Source organism: Martes martes, assembly GCF_963455335.1.
Source record: "Martes martes genome assembly, chromosome: 6".
NCBI lineage: Eukaryota > Metazoa > Chordata > Mammalia > Carnivora > Mustelidae > Martes > Martes martes.
This window is the reverse complement of record NC_137893.1, coordinates 40,924,102-40,938,395: the sequence shown is the minus strand read 5'-3', so window position 1 is coordinate 40,938,395 and position 14,294 is coordinate 40,924,102. Positions and strand designations below refer to the sequence as shown.

The 14,294-nt window shown below is 45.6% G+C and overlaps 1 protein-coding gene across 1 annotated transcript in view; it reads left to right on the top strand.

The window, feature by feature from the left end:
* The window catches only part of ANKRD6 (ankyrin repeat domain 6), a gene marked incomplete at its 5' end in the record, with an annotated part of 62,690 nt that overhangs the window by 26,574 nt on the left and 21,822 nt on the right, over window positions 1-14,294 (top strand). Inside the window, 4 exons of the mRNA XM_080805470.1 lie at window positions 1,224-1,322; window positions 8,105-8,203; window positions 9,994-10,092; window positions 13,962-14,060. Coding sequence (XP_080661596.1) covers window positions 1,224-1,322; window positions 8,105-8,203; window positions 9,994-10,092; window positions 13,962-14,060 — 396 coding nt within the window. The remainder of the gene's footprint in view (window positions 1-1,223; window positions 1,323-8,104; window positions 8,204-9,993; window positions 10,093-13,961; window positions 14,061-14,294) is intronic.

The window sequence follows — 14,294 nt, the reverse complement described above, 5'->3', positions numbered from 1 at the left end:
ACAGTTCTAAAATAAGTAAAACCACGTTATTATTTATGGCAAAAATGTGTAGTAAAATATAATGAATGGTAAAGGAATGGAGAGTACCAAATTTAAGAATGGTTACCTCTGGAGCCGGAGGGAGATGAAATCTGGGAGGGGTTCACAAGGAACATCTATGGTTTCTTTTTTTAAGTGATTTGTGGGTATGTACATTTAAAATATTATTCATATTTTTGAATAGCTGAAATATGTTGTAATTTTAAAATTTGTCTTAAAAAGGGAGCATCAATAAAGAAATGCATAGATAAATAAATATATTAATTAAATTAAAAAGGGAGAATCTATTCAAAACAGTTTGGCCAATAGTTTCAATTTCTAATAATTACTAACCAGATTTTTCTGGGGCTGATTAGCTTGACTTACTGCTCTCCCATCTTTTTTGCCCCATCCAATTCATTGTGATGACCTCATCACGCTTGAGTATTAGCACCAAGGAGAAAATAAGAGAAAACATGAAACCCCTCATATTCCTAATTGTTTGTTGAGTGGGGAGTAGAAATTATGCACTGAAGGAAATCTTCACATTTTTAGCATATTTTATTCATTTATCACAATGCCAATAACAAAAGTTAACTGAGACAAACTTGAATTCTGGGTAAAGGGACACCTGGGTGGCTCAGTCGGTTAAGCGTCTGCCTTGGGCTCTGGTCATGATCCCAGGGTCTTTGGATTGAGTCCTGCATTAGGCTCCTTGCTCAATGGGGAGCCTGCTTCTCCCTCTGCCTTTGATGCTCCCCCTGCTTATGCACTCTCTCTTTCTCTTTCTGTCTGACAAATAAATAAATAAAATCCTTAAAAATTTTTTAAAAATTTGAGTTTTCGGTAAATATATAAGGATCACCTATCAGACTGAAGGGGGTGGGGACTGCCACTATGTAAACCTTGCTCTAGGCCCCCATCCCCTCTGGAGCAGTGGTCATTTTTTAAAAAGATTTATTTATTTGTTTAGAGAGAGAGTACACATCTGTGTGAGCAGGGGGAGGGGCAGAGAGAAAGAGAGAATCTCAAGCAGACTCCATGCTGAGCACAGAGCGTGACGCAGGGCCCAGTCCCACAACCCCGAGATCATGATCTGAGCCGACACAAGAGTCAGAGGAGCTCAACCAACAGCCACCCAGATGTCCCCAGGGCAGTGGTTTTGATGGCCTATTCTGAAATCAGTGTTTGCTTTGCGTTAACAGCATGGCCGGACCCCCCTTCATCTTGCTGCCAATAAGGGCCATCTTTCTGTGGTCCAGATCTTGCTGAAGGCTGGCTGTGACCTCGATGTCCAGGATGATGTGAGTATAACCTGCGATAAGTCAGGAGGGTAGAAGATGCACTCCTAGCACTTCTTGGTCCCCTTGGTGGGAAGAACTTCCCCTTGAAGACCTGGGATCCATTCTAGGTAGCAAGCTAGAGTTTGTAAGGGTGGGGTGGTTTTCCCATCATGGTTCATGTCCTATCTAGTATCATCCAAGTGTAGAACCTCAAAGGGCATTTTGCTTTATCCTCTGTCAGTATGAAGGAGCATACATACCCCCCCACACACACACACGTGCATGCACATGCACACACACCTGAGTGAGTGCAGGCAAGGCCTATTGGAAATATGTCATTGACCAAGCTTACCATTAGAAAAAAAGTAGGCCCTAAAAACTTAATATTTTCCTCTTCTCACCTTGATTTCTCTTAGTGTAAAGAGGACCTGTTCAAAAGAAAAAATAACTGATATCATTGAATCCAAGAAAAAGCAAGCCTCTTGAAAGAGTTCCCCTTAGCGCCATGCCTTTATTAAGACTCAGTCTCTGAGTCTCTTCATTCAGATTATCTAGAGAAAGACTCTGACTGACTCTTTTAGAGTCAAGTATCCATTTCTGAGTCAATCATCAGTGGCTAGGGTGATGTCACATAGTGCACAGGGTTGCCTTGGATCTTTTGAGGAAGTAAGTTCTCTAAGAGGAGGGTATAGATAAGATTATGTAAATTGTCCTCCTATGAACTATTAGGAAAAAATGCTATGATAATGTGATTGGAAGCTATTTTCAGAAACTCTGTAATTTCGACTCTAATTGGTGTGGTAAGACTCTAAGAAATAAGTTTTGTGAGGAACACAAAATCGTACAGAATTTTCACTTATCATAATCTCTTCTTGATTCACCTTTAATAACTGTGGTTACAGAGTGTTAATCAAATTTCAGGCCCTCAGGTGTGCTAGGGTATAGGTTACTAAAGTGCTTCTAATTTTCTTTAGTTGTCTGTGTTATGTTCTAAAACTTGGCAGACACACAAATGGGACAGACAGCATTTGTAAAGCAATAACTAAATGTCATTGTTTTATGTACAGGCAGAAGGCTGTCCGGTATTATTCATAAATCTCTGGTTATATTTGGAACCTATTGGGTCATCAAAAATGTTACTTTCAAAAGATGCTGATTTAGCTTTTGGCTATTGATTTCCATCTTGAGTCATAATACTTTTTTCCCCACACTGTAACCATCATAACATTCCTGATTATATATCATCTCCTTAAATGACAGGAATGAACATACAAGGAGAGAGAAGAGATTCTGACCACAGAAAAGGCAGAACATGGGGTTGCTGGTGCAGACCTGTTTGGATGCATCACATCTTCTCTTTGCGTAATTAAAGTCATCACTGGCCATGCTGGCTGGGCTACCACACCAGGGTGCTAACCCATTCCTAACTAAGTCCTGCTTCAGGTCTTGTGCTCGGAGAATCACTGTGTTCTCATGCAGCGAAAGCCATGCTAACTTCCTAGAAGTTTCTGTCAGGCTGGGGTGTTTATATCGGGCAAGGTAGGAAGTAAAGTAGGAGTTTTCACAAGGTAGCCAAGGAGGGGAGACATGGCAGCCGAAGGTAATGCAGCGCTACCTTTAGACAGGAACGCCTTCATTTCATTTATTGGATTAATGCCTTTTTTTGCATCTTTTCCTTGCCCTAATCAGACAATGTGTACATTGCTTCTCCCTGATAACTTAAATCAAGACAAAACAAAACAAAAACACAGCAACAAAACAGTGTAAAAATGGTTGAGAAAGGAGAAGGTAGCGTGGATCTCTGAAGCAATGCATTTGCCGGGATATTGTTCATGGCTCTCTTCATATTTACTGTGCCTATTGGTGATCAGCTTTAACATTCATGCACGAATTTGCAGACAAAAACTATGGGTGTTTTTTTAAAGAAGGTGGGACCTTAATTTTTGGAAAAAATCAGTTCAGAAGTTACCTGCCTTGATGATGGATAGAAATAGAGAATGTTAATGTTGTGAGGAATTTACTCCTAACTTCATATTCTACAGATACATTCCTTATGTCATGGTAAGGACAGAGAATTAGTTGAAGAATGACCTCCAGTGGCCTGGAATGGGATTATTATGAATTTCCACCTGTGGAAACCAGTTCTTTAGAATATGCAACTCCAGGAGAAAATTCCCTCTTGCTTCCGGCCAATCCTGTCAACTCACATTGGAGTGCTAATGCCATCTCTGATTGGTCAATGAGCAACCACACGGCCCCCGCCTCAGAAATAGTCCAGGACCCTGGGGCCAAGATAAAAGCCACGAAGGAAGAAAAAAATAAGAAAAACCAGAGAAGAAAGGCTAGGAAGAACCCTAGAAGATCAGAGAGAGAAAAAGAGGTCAGCAACTTGCTTTGCACACCTGCACCGTTCTGGGCTTCCTGGCGACATGTCCATCTGTGCCACCGGGGGGGATCCATCCTGAAGAGGGACATGTTCCGTCTTAGTGGGACTCAGGTTTCTTCCATGAGCTTAGCTTCAGCATCTGTGTGCATTGTGCCCGTTCTCTTACACCACGTAGGAGAGAGAACTAAAAGTATTTCACAACAAAGATGTAGCCTCAGAGGTTCCAAATCCTTTCAGTTCCATAAGTGAGCAACACTGAAGTTAGAAACATTGAGGGCTGGCAGTTCACACACTTTGCAAACGGGTCAGCATGTTCCAGACTGAAGTGCCGAACTGCAAGGTGGCCGGCTCTCTGAGTTTCCAGCTGCAGTGTTTTTCCTTCTGCTTCCTTGTAGTTAATCATTGAACAGATACTTCTTGGGCGCCTGGAGTGGCCGTGGCCTTGTGCTAGGCACTCAGCCAGGGGATGCCATCAAGAGGCAGCTGATCTTTTTTAAGGCCTGCACTGATGTTCATTGACTTCATGGGGCAGAAATAGCTTGGAGTTGAGTGCAAAGAGCCTTGACAATTTGAATTCCGGCCTAACCATGCTATCCCGAATTAGCTGGTTATCCTTGGGTAGGCACTGAACAGCACTGAGCCATAGTTTTTTTGCTTTTTTAATTTTTTTTATCAATAAAATGAGAATTAGATGCCACTTGGAGTGTAGTGGAAGGTCAATAAATATTTACTGAACAAATAACTATTGAGTGCTGTTAAGTGTGTCATACTTTTTCCAGCATTTTTTTTTCAAAGTTTCAGAATTTCATGGTGTATTTAGATAATACAGAAATAAAAATTATGTCAAAGTTGCTGCCTGGGTCTGCTAATAAGCGTGTATTAAGGACACGCTTGGTGGTTTTCTGTTTCCTGTTTCAAAGAGGAAATACTTCCACAGTAAATTTTATAGGAGGAAAGTTGATTCCCAGGTAACTGGCCCTGTTTCAGTTGAGAGTCTCAGGCGCTCAACTGGGTTGTGTGTTCTGGGGAAGAGCAGCCCTGAGATAGATAGCCCAGCGTGGCTCTTTGCTTATAGGTTTCCTATCTCTCTGAGTGGCTTTCAGCTCTCATCCTCGTAACTTTGGAGTAGCTGGTGTTTATAAGACAGAGAAAGTTCCTTCCTCAGTCCTCCAGAACCGTCCCATCCAGTGTTTGCAAAGCTAACGGCGTGGCTGAAGGACAGCCATTTTCGGTGGGGAAAGGCTGACGTTGGCCTTCTCCACAGTTTTTATCCAACTGATGAGGCCAGGCCCTGGGCTCGGAGTAAGGTCTCTGAGGCAGTGAAGACGGAGGGGAAGCGGTGGACTGGAGACAGGCAGTGCCCCTAAAGGGTCTCTGGGAGAGACACCTGTGCCAGTGGCTTAGGACAGTTAGTGTCCTCACGGCAGCCTCACCCAAGTCCTTAGATCTCCTTGAGTCTTGATAATCCATCTGGAAATTTACTTTTGAAGGCTAAACCAAAAGTTAGATTTGGCTTCTTTTGTTGAGCTAGAGTTTCACAAAGGAAAGACCTCTCCAGGGAAGCAAAAATGGAAGATTCCTGCTGAGAGCAAGTAATAAATAATAGTGATGTTCTGGCTCCAAAGCTGCTTAAACTCGTGATTGAGGGGCAGCTTGTGAAACAGGATAAAGCACTTGACCTGCAGCAAGGTTTAGGCTAGACTGTGCCCCAACCAGCCGAGGCCCCTCACGCACTGGCTCGGACCGAAGAGTAGCCGACACGACCCATGAGTTCTGGGCTTTGTGCACAACACAGATTGAATGGTTAAGTTCTGTTCTATGACAGGGTTGTTCTCATCAGTGCAAAGAGTGCAGATTCGAGTGCCCGCAGTCTGTGGGAATTTTAAAAGGCCCCATCAGTGTTTACCCCTAGAGGGTGGGCTGCAGTCTCCCCTTCTTGCCGAGACCAGAGCACCATCTTTCTCCTCAGGTCATAAGTTGCACTTGAGGCCCATTTTGGGAAAACCTGTCACTATTCTGATGGGGAAATGGCAGTCTTGGAAATTCTTCCAAAATTTTTTAAAGTTAAGACTTGGGGGGGCGCCTGGGTGGCTCAGTGGGTTAAGCCGCTGCCTTCGGCTCAGGTCATGATCTCAGGGTCCTGGGATCGAGTCCCACATCGGGCTCTCTGCTCGGCGGGGAGCCTGCTTCCCTCTCTCTCTCTCTGCCTCCCTCTGTCTACTGTGATCTCTCTGTCAAATAAATAAATAAATCTTTAAAAAAAAAAAAAGACTTGGGCAGGGGCGCCTGGGTGGCTCAGTGGGTTAGAGCCGCTGCCTTCGGCTCAGGTCATGATCCCAGGGTCCTGGGATCGAGCCCTACGTCGGGCTCTCTGCTCCGCAGGGAGCCTGCTTCCTGCTTTCTCTGCCTGCCTCTCTGCCTGCTTGTGATCTTTGTCTGTCAAGTTAAGACTTGGGCAGTTTCTCATAGGTTGACTTGGTTGGACATAGTTCGTGGCCTCTGGAAACACTTCCTAGAATGTTTGAAGTGAGTGTGTAATGGCTTGATGTGCCTCCTGCACCCACCCACCAGGAGCCACGTTCTTGTGACTGCAGGTGCACAGAAAGGGTTCTCTTTGAGTAAGGGGTCTCTGGGAAGGTGGACAAGAAGAAAACCCAGTCTAAACCTAATGTGTAATGGGAATAATGGTTTAGGATGCCCAGGGGGAGGGTTCATGATAGTCATGCTGTGGGCAGTGGACAATCATAATACTGGAGCTGGATGTGCTCCCATCACTGTGGAAATCCCTTACATTCTACACATGAACAGTGAGAAAAGAGTCCGAGACACGGACAGTCCCATTATCGGTGTACTGTTACAACATAGACTTCCAATAAATAGCAGTTTTTCCTGTGGCTAAAATTGTATTTGTTAAGTATAAAAAGTAGGAAACTATTTAAAACTATAAGGGAGAAAAATAAAAATCACTTCCCCTCATGGATTTTTAAAGGGAGATTTTTTTTTTAATTTTAAGAAAGTGAACATGAGTTTTAAATAGCATTAAGCGCTTTTTATTGTGGTAAAACGCATGCAACATAAAATTTACCATTTTAACCATTTTTAACTGTACAGTTCAGTGGCGTTAAGCACGTTCGCACTGTTGTACAACCGTTAGGACCATCCACCTCCAGGATTTCTGTTTGGGTCAAGTGACTTTAATGTGCATTTCTGTTTGTTCTAGATTCCAAGGTGTTCAGTAAGTAGAATCAGTGCTTCATTAAGGCGATTCATAGTTATCAGTGCAACCCTCTTTAAAAAAGCTCCATATTTTTTGTCTTATAATAGTGTCTCTTTCCTCTCTTGGCCTGAAGATGAGGGACGCCCCCGGGCATGTCCTTTGCCCCTCTGGTGCTCCACCAGAACGTTTTATGCAGAAATCTTAGCAGCCAAATCCTAGAACCCAAGAAGGGAAGGGACAGACCTGGGGGATCATCCACCCTCCTTTTACAGGTACAGGTTAAGAAACAGAGGCCCAGTGAAGTGCCAGGTATCTCCCAAGACTGTGCAAGATTCACATCTCCTGTCCCCCTTGCCTGCACCCCTTCCTCCCTCCCAGAAGTTTTCCACACTGTTCACTTACCTCCCCATTCCAGTTTGGACCCCAGGCTAGACTTAATCTGTCTCGACTTGATTTCCCGAGTACGTGTCAGAGATGAGATGTGCTCTTACAGACTTCGGAACTCTCTCTTATCTGGACCATCTGACTTTCTCTCAAATGCACTTAGGGAAAGGGTCAAGTTCCCTTTGGCGCCCTGATGCAGAAAGAGAAGGTCAGCAATCCCCGGCATCTGATCCTAAAGAAAAGGCAGCATGAATCAGTGAGGATGCTGTCATGACATATCAGAATAGGCCGCACAGACGTATGCAGTGATAGCTGATAGCCCCTGGAGTCCTCAGACGACGTGGCATAAACCGCTGCATTGCCCTCAGCCCATATAAGTCGATCAACAAATACGCGCCCTTCATCAAGTCTTGAGTGTTGCTCGCTGACACAGCTGGGTAATGATGCCTCTGAAAGAGAGCAGGCAACTAGAGGACTCAGTAGGGAGTAAAGATTGCTGGCTTAATTGCACGGCACACACAGTCTGGCTCTCAGGCCCACTTTTCACAGACCTGACAGTCATATCTCTGAACTCTGCCATTCCTTGGGGTGGCAGGTGAGTGCCTGACCCTCATTCTGAGGTCAGCTCTGAAGCCGTTCTGTGGTTGGTTTGAAGTTCCCCACTGAGCTTGCGAGCAGAAGAGCTCTGCCTGGCATGGTGGCTGGTCTGCTCTAATGGAGGACAGGAGATGTGCTTATGTCAGAGTAGCACAGGGAGTGCTGCAGGGCAGGGCTGGGAGAGCTGACTGCTGTTCCTGCCTCCACGTCCCTCTGCAGGGGGATCAGACTGCCTTGCACCGGGCTACAGTGGTGGGGAACACTGACGTCATCGCGGCGCTCATCCAGGAAGGCTGTGCTCTGGACCGCCAAGACAAGGTGACATGGGACATGGCTGCCTGAGGACCCTGCTTTGGGAACTTGTGACTGTTCGAGATGTTATCCTTCCTAAGTCTTCTCACTCATGCTTTAACATGATAAATCAGCCCAACTTTCTTTTGAAAGAGTATCTCATATCCCAACAAATCATATTTTTTAATTCCTTCCCCCTGTTCTGTGGCAGCAATGGGCAACCACATATATAAATGGCAAAGAAAAAAGTCTAGAAATAATGACCTGTGGAGGCCTCGTTGGGGGGAAGGCATGTGCCCTGTTCTCAAATTAACTTGCTTACCCTCCTTTAAAAAAAAAAAAAATATATATATATATATATATATATGTTAGAATTAATTTGAAATATATTGGAAGGAAAAAAATTAACAAAATCAATTCTTTAAGAAATCCCAATGATATATTTTATATTAATCATTGCTTTTAAATCGTTAATCTTAAAACCGGGAACTTCGTAATTAAGTGCAGTTCAGCCTGTATTTACTTTTTTAGACAACTTTTTAACAAAGTGTCCTACATATACAGAAAAATATGCAAATTATAAGTGTGCAATTCAATGAGTTTTCACTAACTGAGCATCCCTTTGTGAGCAACCAGATCAAGAAACAGATCATTATCATCACACCAGAAACCCCCTCACCAGTGTCCCCATCCAGTCACTTTTCCTTCTGCTTCCTGCTGTGTTCAGTTGGTCCCCGGGTCAGCCCACACATGGCCACTACCATCCCCAGCACCACCCCGCTCCCAGGCCTTTGAGACCCTACCTAGCCTTCTCCTTGTGGGTATCGGTGCCATTCAGCCAGTCTCGTGGTGTGGACAAAGAGAAGCCAAAGCCAGAGGCTGGATGTGACTGGACAGTGCACTCGCCTGCCCCCAGCCCACCTCCACCTCTCCTGCATGCTTCTCCCTCCCTGTAACCCCAGCCCTCTCAGCCCTACCCCACTCACTTCACTTCGCTTAATATTTCTATTAGAGGAAGTTAAGCAAATACCAGCTGTGTGCGTTAATTGGTTGACTTTTATTTAAAAAGCCACATATGGAGAACACTTGTTTATCTTATTTACAAGTCACCATTGTCTCAGGGTCTGCTTATTTGTTTCGGTCCCTGAGAGTTTGGATTAAACTGGGTGAGATTAAATTTGGGGGAAGAAAAAGAGAAGAATCTGTCTATCCTGTTTCTGGGCCCGACAGCTTATGACGCTGGACTCCTCACTTGCCTGATCTTTGCAGAGTCCTCTCTGAGGCCAGGAGCAAGGGGTAATGGAGGTGGGAAGGAATGAACGTCATGTTTCTGTTAAATGTATCCCATGGATGAGCCTTTCTCAACCAGGGTTCCCAGAGAGATGGAAGCCCTAATGTCTTAAGGCATCTACTGTACATCATCTAAAATGGTACTTGCTGGGGCGCCTGGGCGGCTCAGCCGTTTAAGCATCCGACATGATTTCAGCCCAGGTCATGATCTCAGGGTCATGGGATCGAGCCTGAGTTGGGCTCCATGCTGGGGGTGGAGCCTGCTTAAAATTCTCTCTCCCCCTCTCCCTCTGCCCCCCCCCATTTTTTTTAATTTAAAAAAAAAAAATGGTACTTGTTATGTACCATTTCTGGGAGAGTGGAGAAACTAGCCAGTAAAATCATTTTCTGGGCTCTGATTCCGATGAGAAGCCCCATTTGAGAAAGGAGCTGTGGTGTGCCCTAGAAATACACTATGATGTATCGATTCTAATGAGATGAATTAGGTCTCGGGTAATGTGCTTTTTGTCTCCATCTGTGTTCCTCAGGACGGGAATACGGCCTTACACGAAGCATCCTGGCACGGTTTTAGCCAGTCAGCCAAACTGCTCGTTAAAGCAGGAGCCAACGTGCTTGCCAAAAACAAGGTGAGGCCCAGCAGGTGCTAGAAGGCTCCTTTCACAAGTGAGGACGGCGAGGGCTGTCCTCCCCGAGTGAGCCTCCTCATAGCGAAGCAGGAGTTCGAGGGTGCAGGGGAAATGAAACCTAATCTCCATGGTGAGCAAGAGTCTTCCTCCGAATTCTCCAGGCTCTCGCCGCTTTCCGGTTGGTTTATCCGGGTTGGGCAAGCAGCCCCTCCCCGTGGAGACAGTTGCTTATCATGTCTCATCCCCCTCCTTCTGTGCTCATTAGTAATGAAGGCATGTCTGGATTGCTGCAGAAGCCTTACAGCAGACTGGCCACTTTGCCTAGTCCCTTCTTCATCCTGCTCCTCCTCCGCTCAGAAAATTTCCAGTAAAGCCCCCCCACCTGACGAGGTCTCGGGCCTCCCTGGAGGGACCTCAGCCTGTCGGCAGCCTCTTCCCAGTATGTGCCTCGTGTGATATCAGAGTGGGCTCACCGTGTTACCCCCAACCACTTGCTCTCTTGGGGAAAGCCTGCTCCTCATGGCCACCTATAAACCTGCAACCTGGGCTCCCAGGGCAGTGGCCTCTCCCTCCCCGAAGACCCATCAGGCTATTTCCCACAGAGCTCCCTTGGCACTCCACACAGCTTTGCGCTGTCGTCTACTGGTTAAATGTTTCTCATAGTTCCCTCATGGGACAAAAGCATGAGGAAAAGAAGCAGTCCATGCATCGTAAGATCTCCGATCATGCCTGAGCCACTGCCTGGGAGACTGGTGGCTGCTTCATTTCTTCAAAGTGGTATATTGTCTGGAACAGGAGTTGTAGGCAGACCCATGTTGTGTCGTAGATCCTGGAACTCTGAGAAGCAAGTGGTTCCCAGTTAATGATAGCGAAGCCTGAGCTGGGAGCCAGTAGTGTCAACGAAGACACATGACTTGTTCATGACACAGTTAGGTCCATAAACTAGCCTGAGTCCCTCTGAGTCACTACACTGCCTCCTGTCCTGTATGGGGCCCCAAAGGTATTGCAGAAAACCACAAGATCTCTCTAGATAGAACAGCAGAGACCGTCACAAGCAAAGGTAGGTGCTATCCCAGAGTAAGACTTCTACATTCTGCACCAGCCACATCCTCTGGCAAAGCCTCTAAAAAGGTCCTTTCCTCTGCTTTACTGAGGTATAAATGACTGACAAAATTGTAAGGTATTTAAAATGTACAAAGTGATGACTTGATATATGTGTATGTTATACAAGATTACCCCCATCAGGTTAATGAACACTCCCATCATCTCATGTTTACGGTTCTAAAAAGTTTTGATGTAAACATTTTAGTTCTATTCTTCATATACAATTTATCAACCACAGCCACTGTGCTGTATGTTAGAGGATACCCATCTTATAACTGAAACTTTATACCCTTCTCCCAGTGTTTCCCTGTTTGCCCCCACCCTCTACATGTAAGTGATACTTACCGTATTTACTTCTCTGTCTGGCTTATTTCATTTCACATAATGTGCTCTGGGTTCATACATGTCCCAAATGATAGAATTTCTTTCTTTCTTTAAGGTTGAATGATCCTCTGTTGTGTAAGAACATTCTGTTGTGTAAGAACTTACTCAGGGAGTATATCAGCCCCAGTCTGGGAAATAAGTACTCATTACTCGGGACGGAAAAACGCCTGCTGCATGTATATTTCCACTTAGGTCACATTTTCTAAATGTCAGCTCCCAAAGTACAATCCATACACAATAAATTTCAGCCTCTTAGGTATATTGTATGAGTTTTGACAAATGTACACAGTTGTGTAATCACCTCCACAATCAAGATGTAGAATGTTTCCATCACCCCAAAGACTTCCTTTATGTCCCTGGGTGGCAATCTCCCACCCACCCACCGCTCCCAGTTCCTGGCAATCACCGACCTGCTTAGTCTTTCCCAGAACATCATATAAAGGAATCGTAGAGTATGCAACATTTCATGCCTGACGTCTTCCCCTCACGTGTTTGAGCGTCCTCCATGTTACATGTGAGACTAGTTCATTCCATTTATCACCCAGTAATAGTCCAGTGCATGAATATACCATCATTTGTGTTCTCACCTGTGGTTTTTAATTTTCTCAATCCAAATGTTTTTCAGCGTAATTGATATTTTATTAGCAAAGCAAAGCTTAGTGTATGGTTCTAGAACCATCAGATTCCTTTTATTTCAACACATTAAGTAACTGCCACGAAGCCAACACCTTTGAGACAACCTACTGCCAGTGCTGTAAGAATTACACCAAGCCAGGCGCCGAGCCCTTGCACTGGGAATGGAGTGTCTAAAATGTGGGCTGATCCTTTGTTCTTGAGAGCGAAGCTAGCAGTGGCTCCCTACCTGTCTGTGCTTTAAAATCTCCTGGAAAACTTTAAACAAAAACCATGGGGGGAGGGAGCAAACTCATCTGGTAACCGGGCATAGAGTGACAGGCTGTCCCACTTTTCCCTGGGCCAAGGGGTTTCCAGAGTTGAGGACTTCAGGTGCTGACACCTGACCTGCCCAGACTCCACCCCCACGCCAAGTAAATCAGAGTCCCTAGAAGGGTTGCAGCTGAGCACCCTTAGTCTTAGCAGCTCCCCCAGGTGACTCTGGTGCAGTAGAAGGTTGATAACCACGGTGCTCGCTAAGCCCTCAGGCTTGTAACCTTCAGGCTCCTTGGAGGGAGCAGTGAACAAGGAAGATTCTACCCGGGCTACTTAGAGCTAAGGGTATGAGAGGGGAGGTAAGTGAACCAGCAACATACGGTTTTTCTCTGTGTGTTGTGTTTCGTTTTGCTTTTAAAAATAAAACTCATTATTTTCAAGAAGTTGAGGAATAGAACGTTGTCGGAGTCTGGGCAGACAGTGCCGTGGGACGCAGCTCCGGGGCGAGGAAGGGCTGTAAGCAGGCAGTGAACAGCTCCGAGCCCATATAGTCGCAGTCCTGACCCCACTTTGTAGCTCAGCCCAGCAGTCACTGAGCTTGTATACTCCACCCCCCGCATGCTCCCAGGCTCTGTCAGACGAACACCGAATCTCTTCTTACGCTGTCCGCATTTCTTGTCACTTTTATCAGCAGCCTTGCAGGCACTGTTTGCACGGTTTTAAAATTCTGTTTGTGTCATGAATTCTTTCTGTAAGATTGCTCTAGACATTATTCTGATGCTTGGTTGTCCCTGTGAAATGGCATATTGCTGGTGGAGCCCAAAAAGCACGAGGGTCTCCATCTGTATGGTAAGTGGTGGATGTAATCGTGTTTCCTGCTGCGTGGGTACCTTGATCATAGTTCCAATTTTGACATTTCAAGGAAAATGCAAGAACGGACAGTTTGCAAAAGGCATACAAGTTAATCTCCATTAGGTGCCCCCACAGGACATGGCCTCTGTTGCTTTTACTCCATTGGTGGAGTATGGTAGCCACAGCTGTTATCCATGTTGGGCGGGAAGGCTGTGGTCCTCTCCAAAATGAGTGCAATGCAGCATGTGGGCACAGCATTTTGCCATTAAGTAAACACTCTCCTGGGTACTCCTGATTAATCCTCACGGCCTCAGGATGTAGGGGTCACACTCCATTTTGCAGGTAAGGAATTCAGGACAGCATATTAAGAGCCTTGACCAGTGACTTTCAACTAATAAGTTGCAGAGCCAAGGTTTTATGACCGATGGGACTCTTGTGGCTTTCTGGATTCCATATTAACTGTTCTTGCGGCTGAAATCCCTCTGCCAGGGTCACCAATCAGGAAGCAGAGAATGTGAGCATTGACTTTTTTTTTTTTTTTCCTTGCAAGTATCCGTCAACCTTCTGCGAAGCCTGCCTGGTGCAGGTCTGCCAAGAAGCGAGTTGCTAACATGTCCTCCCGTCTCTTGCCTCTCTCCAAGGCGGGAAACACCGCTCTGCACCTGGCCTGCCAGAACAGCCACTCCCAGAGCACACGCGTCCTCCTGCTGGGCGGGTCCCGTGCCGACCTCAAAAATAATGTGGGTGAACAAATCCGGCTTCTCTCGCGCTCTCTTGTGTCCCTTTGGAAAGTAACCTTAAAAGCATACTTGAGTATTAACACCTAGAAAATGAAAATGTGAAACGTGTTTGGGGACGGTCTAAAAAGTTCGTTTTTTTGGCTACGTCCTGAGTGGTCGGCCAGGGGCAGGAGAAGAGGAATCGAGACTCAAACACTGCTTTTCTCCCATCCTTTTCCCCTCTGCTCCTCAGCC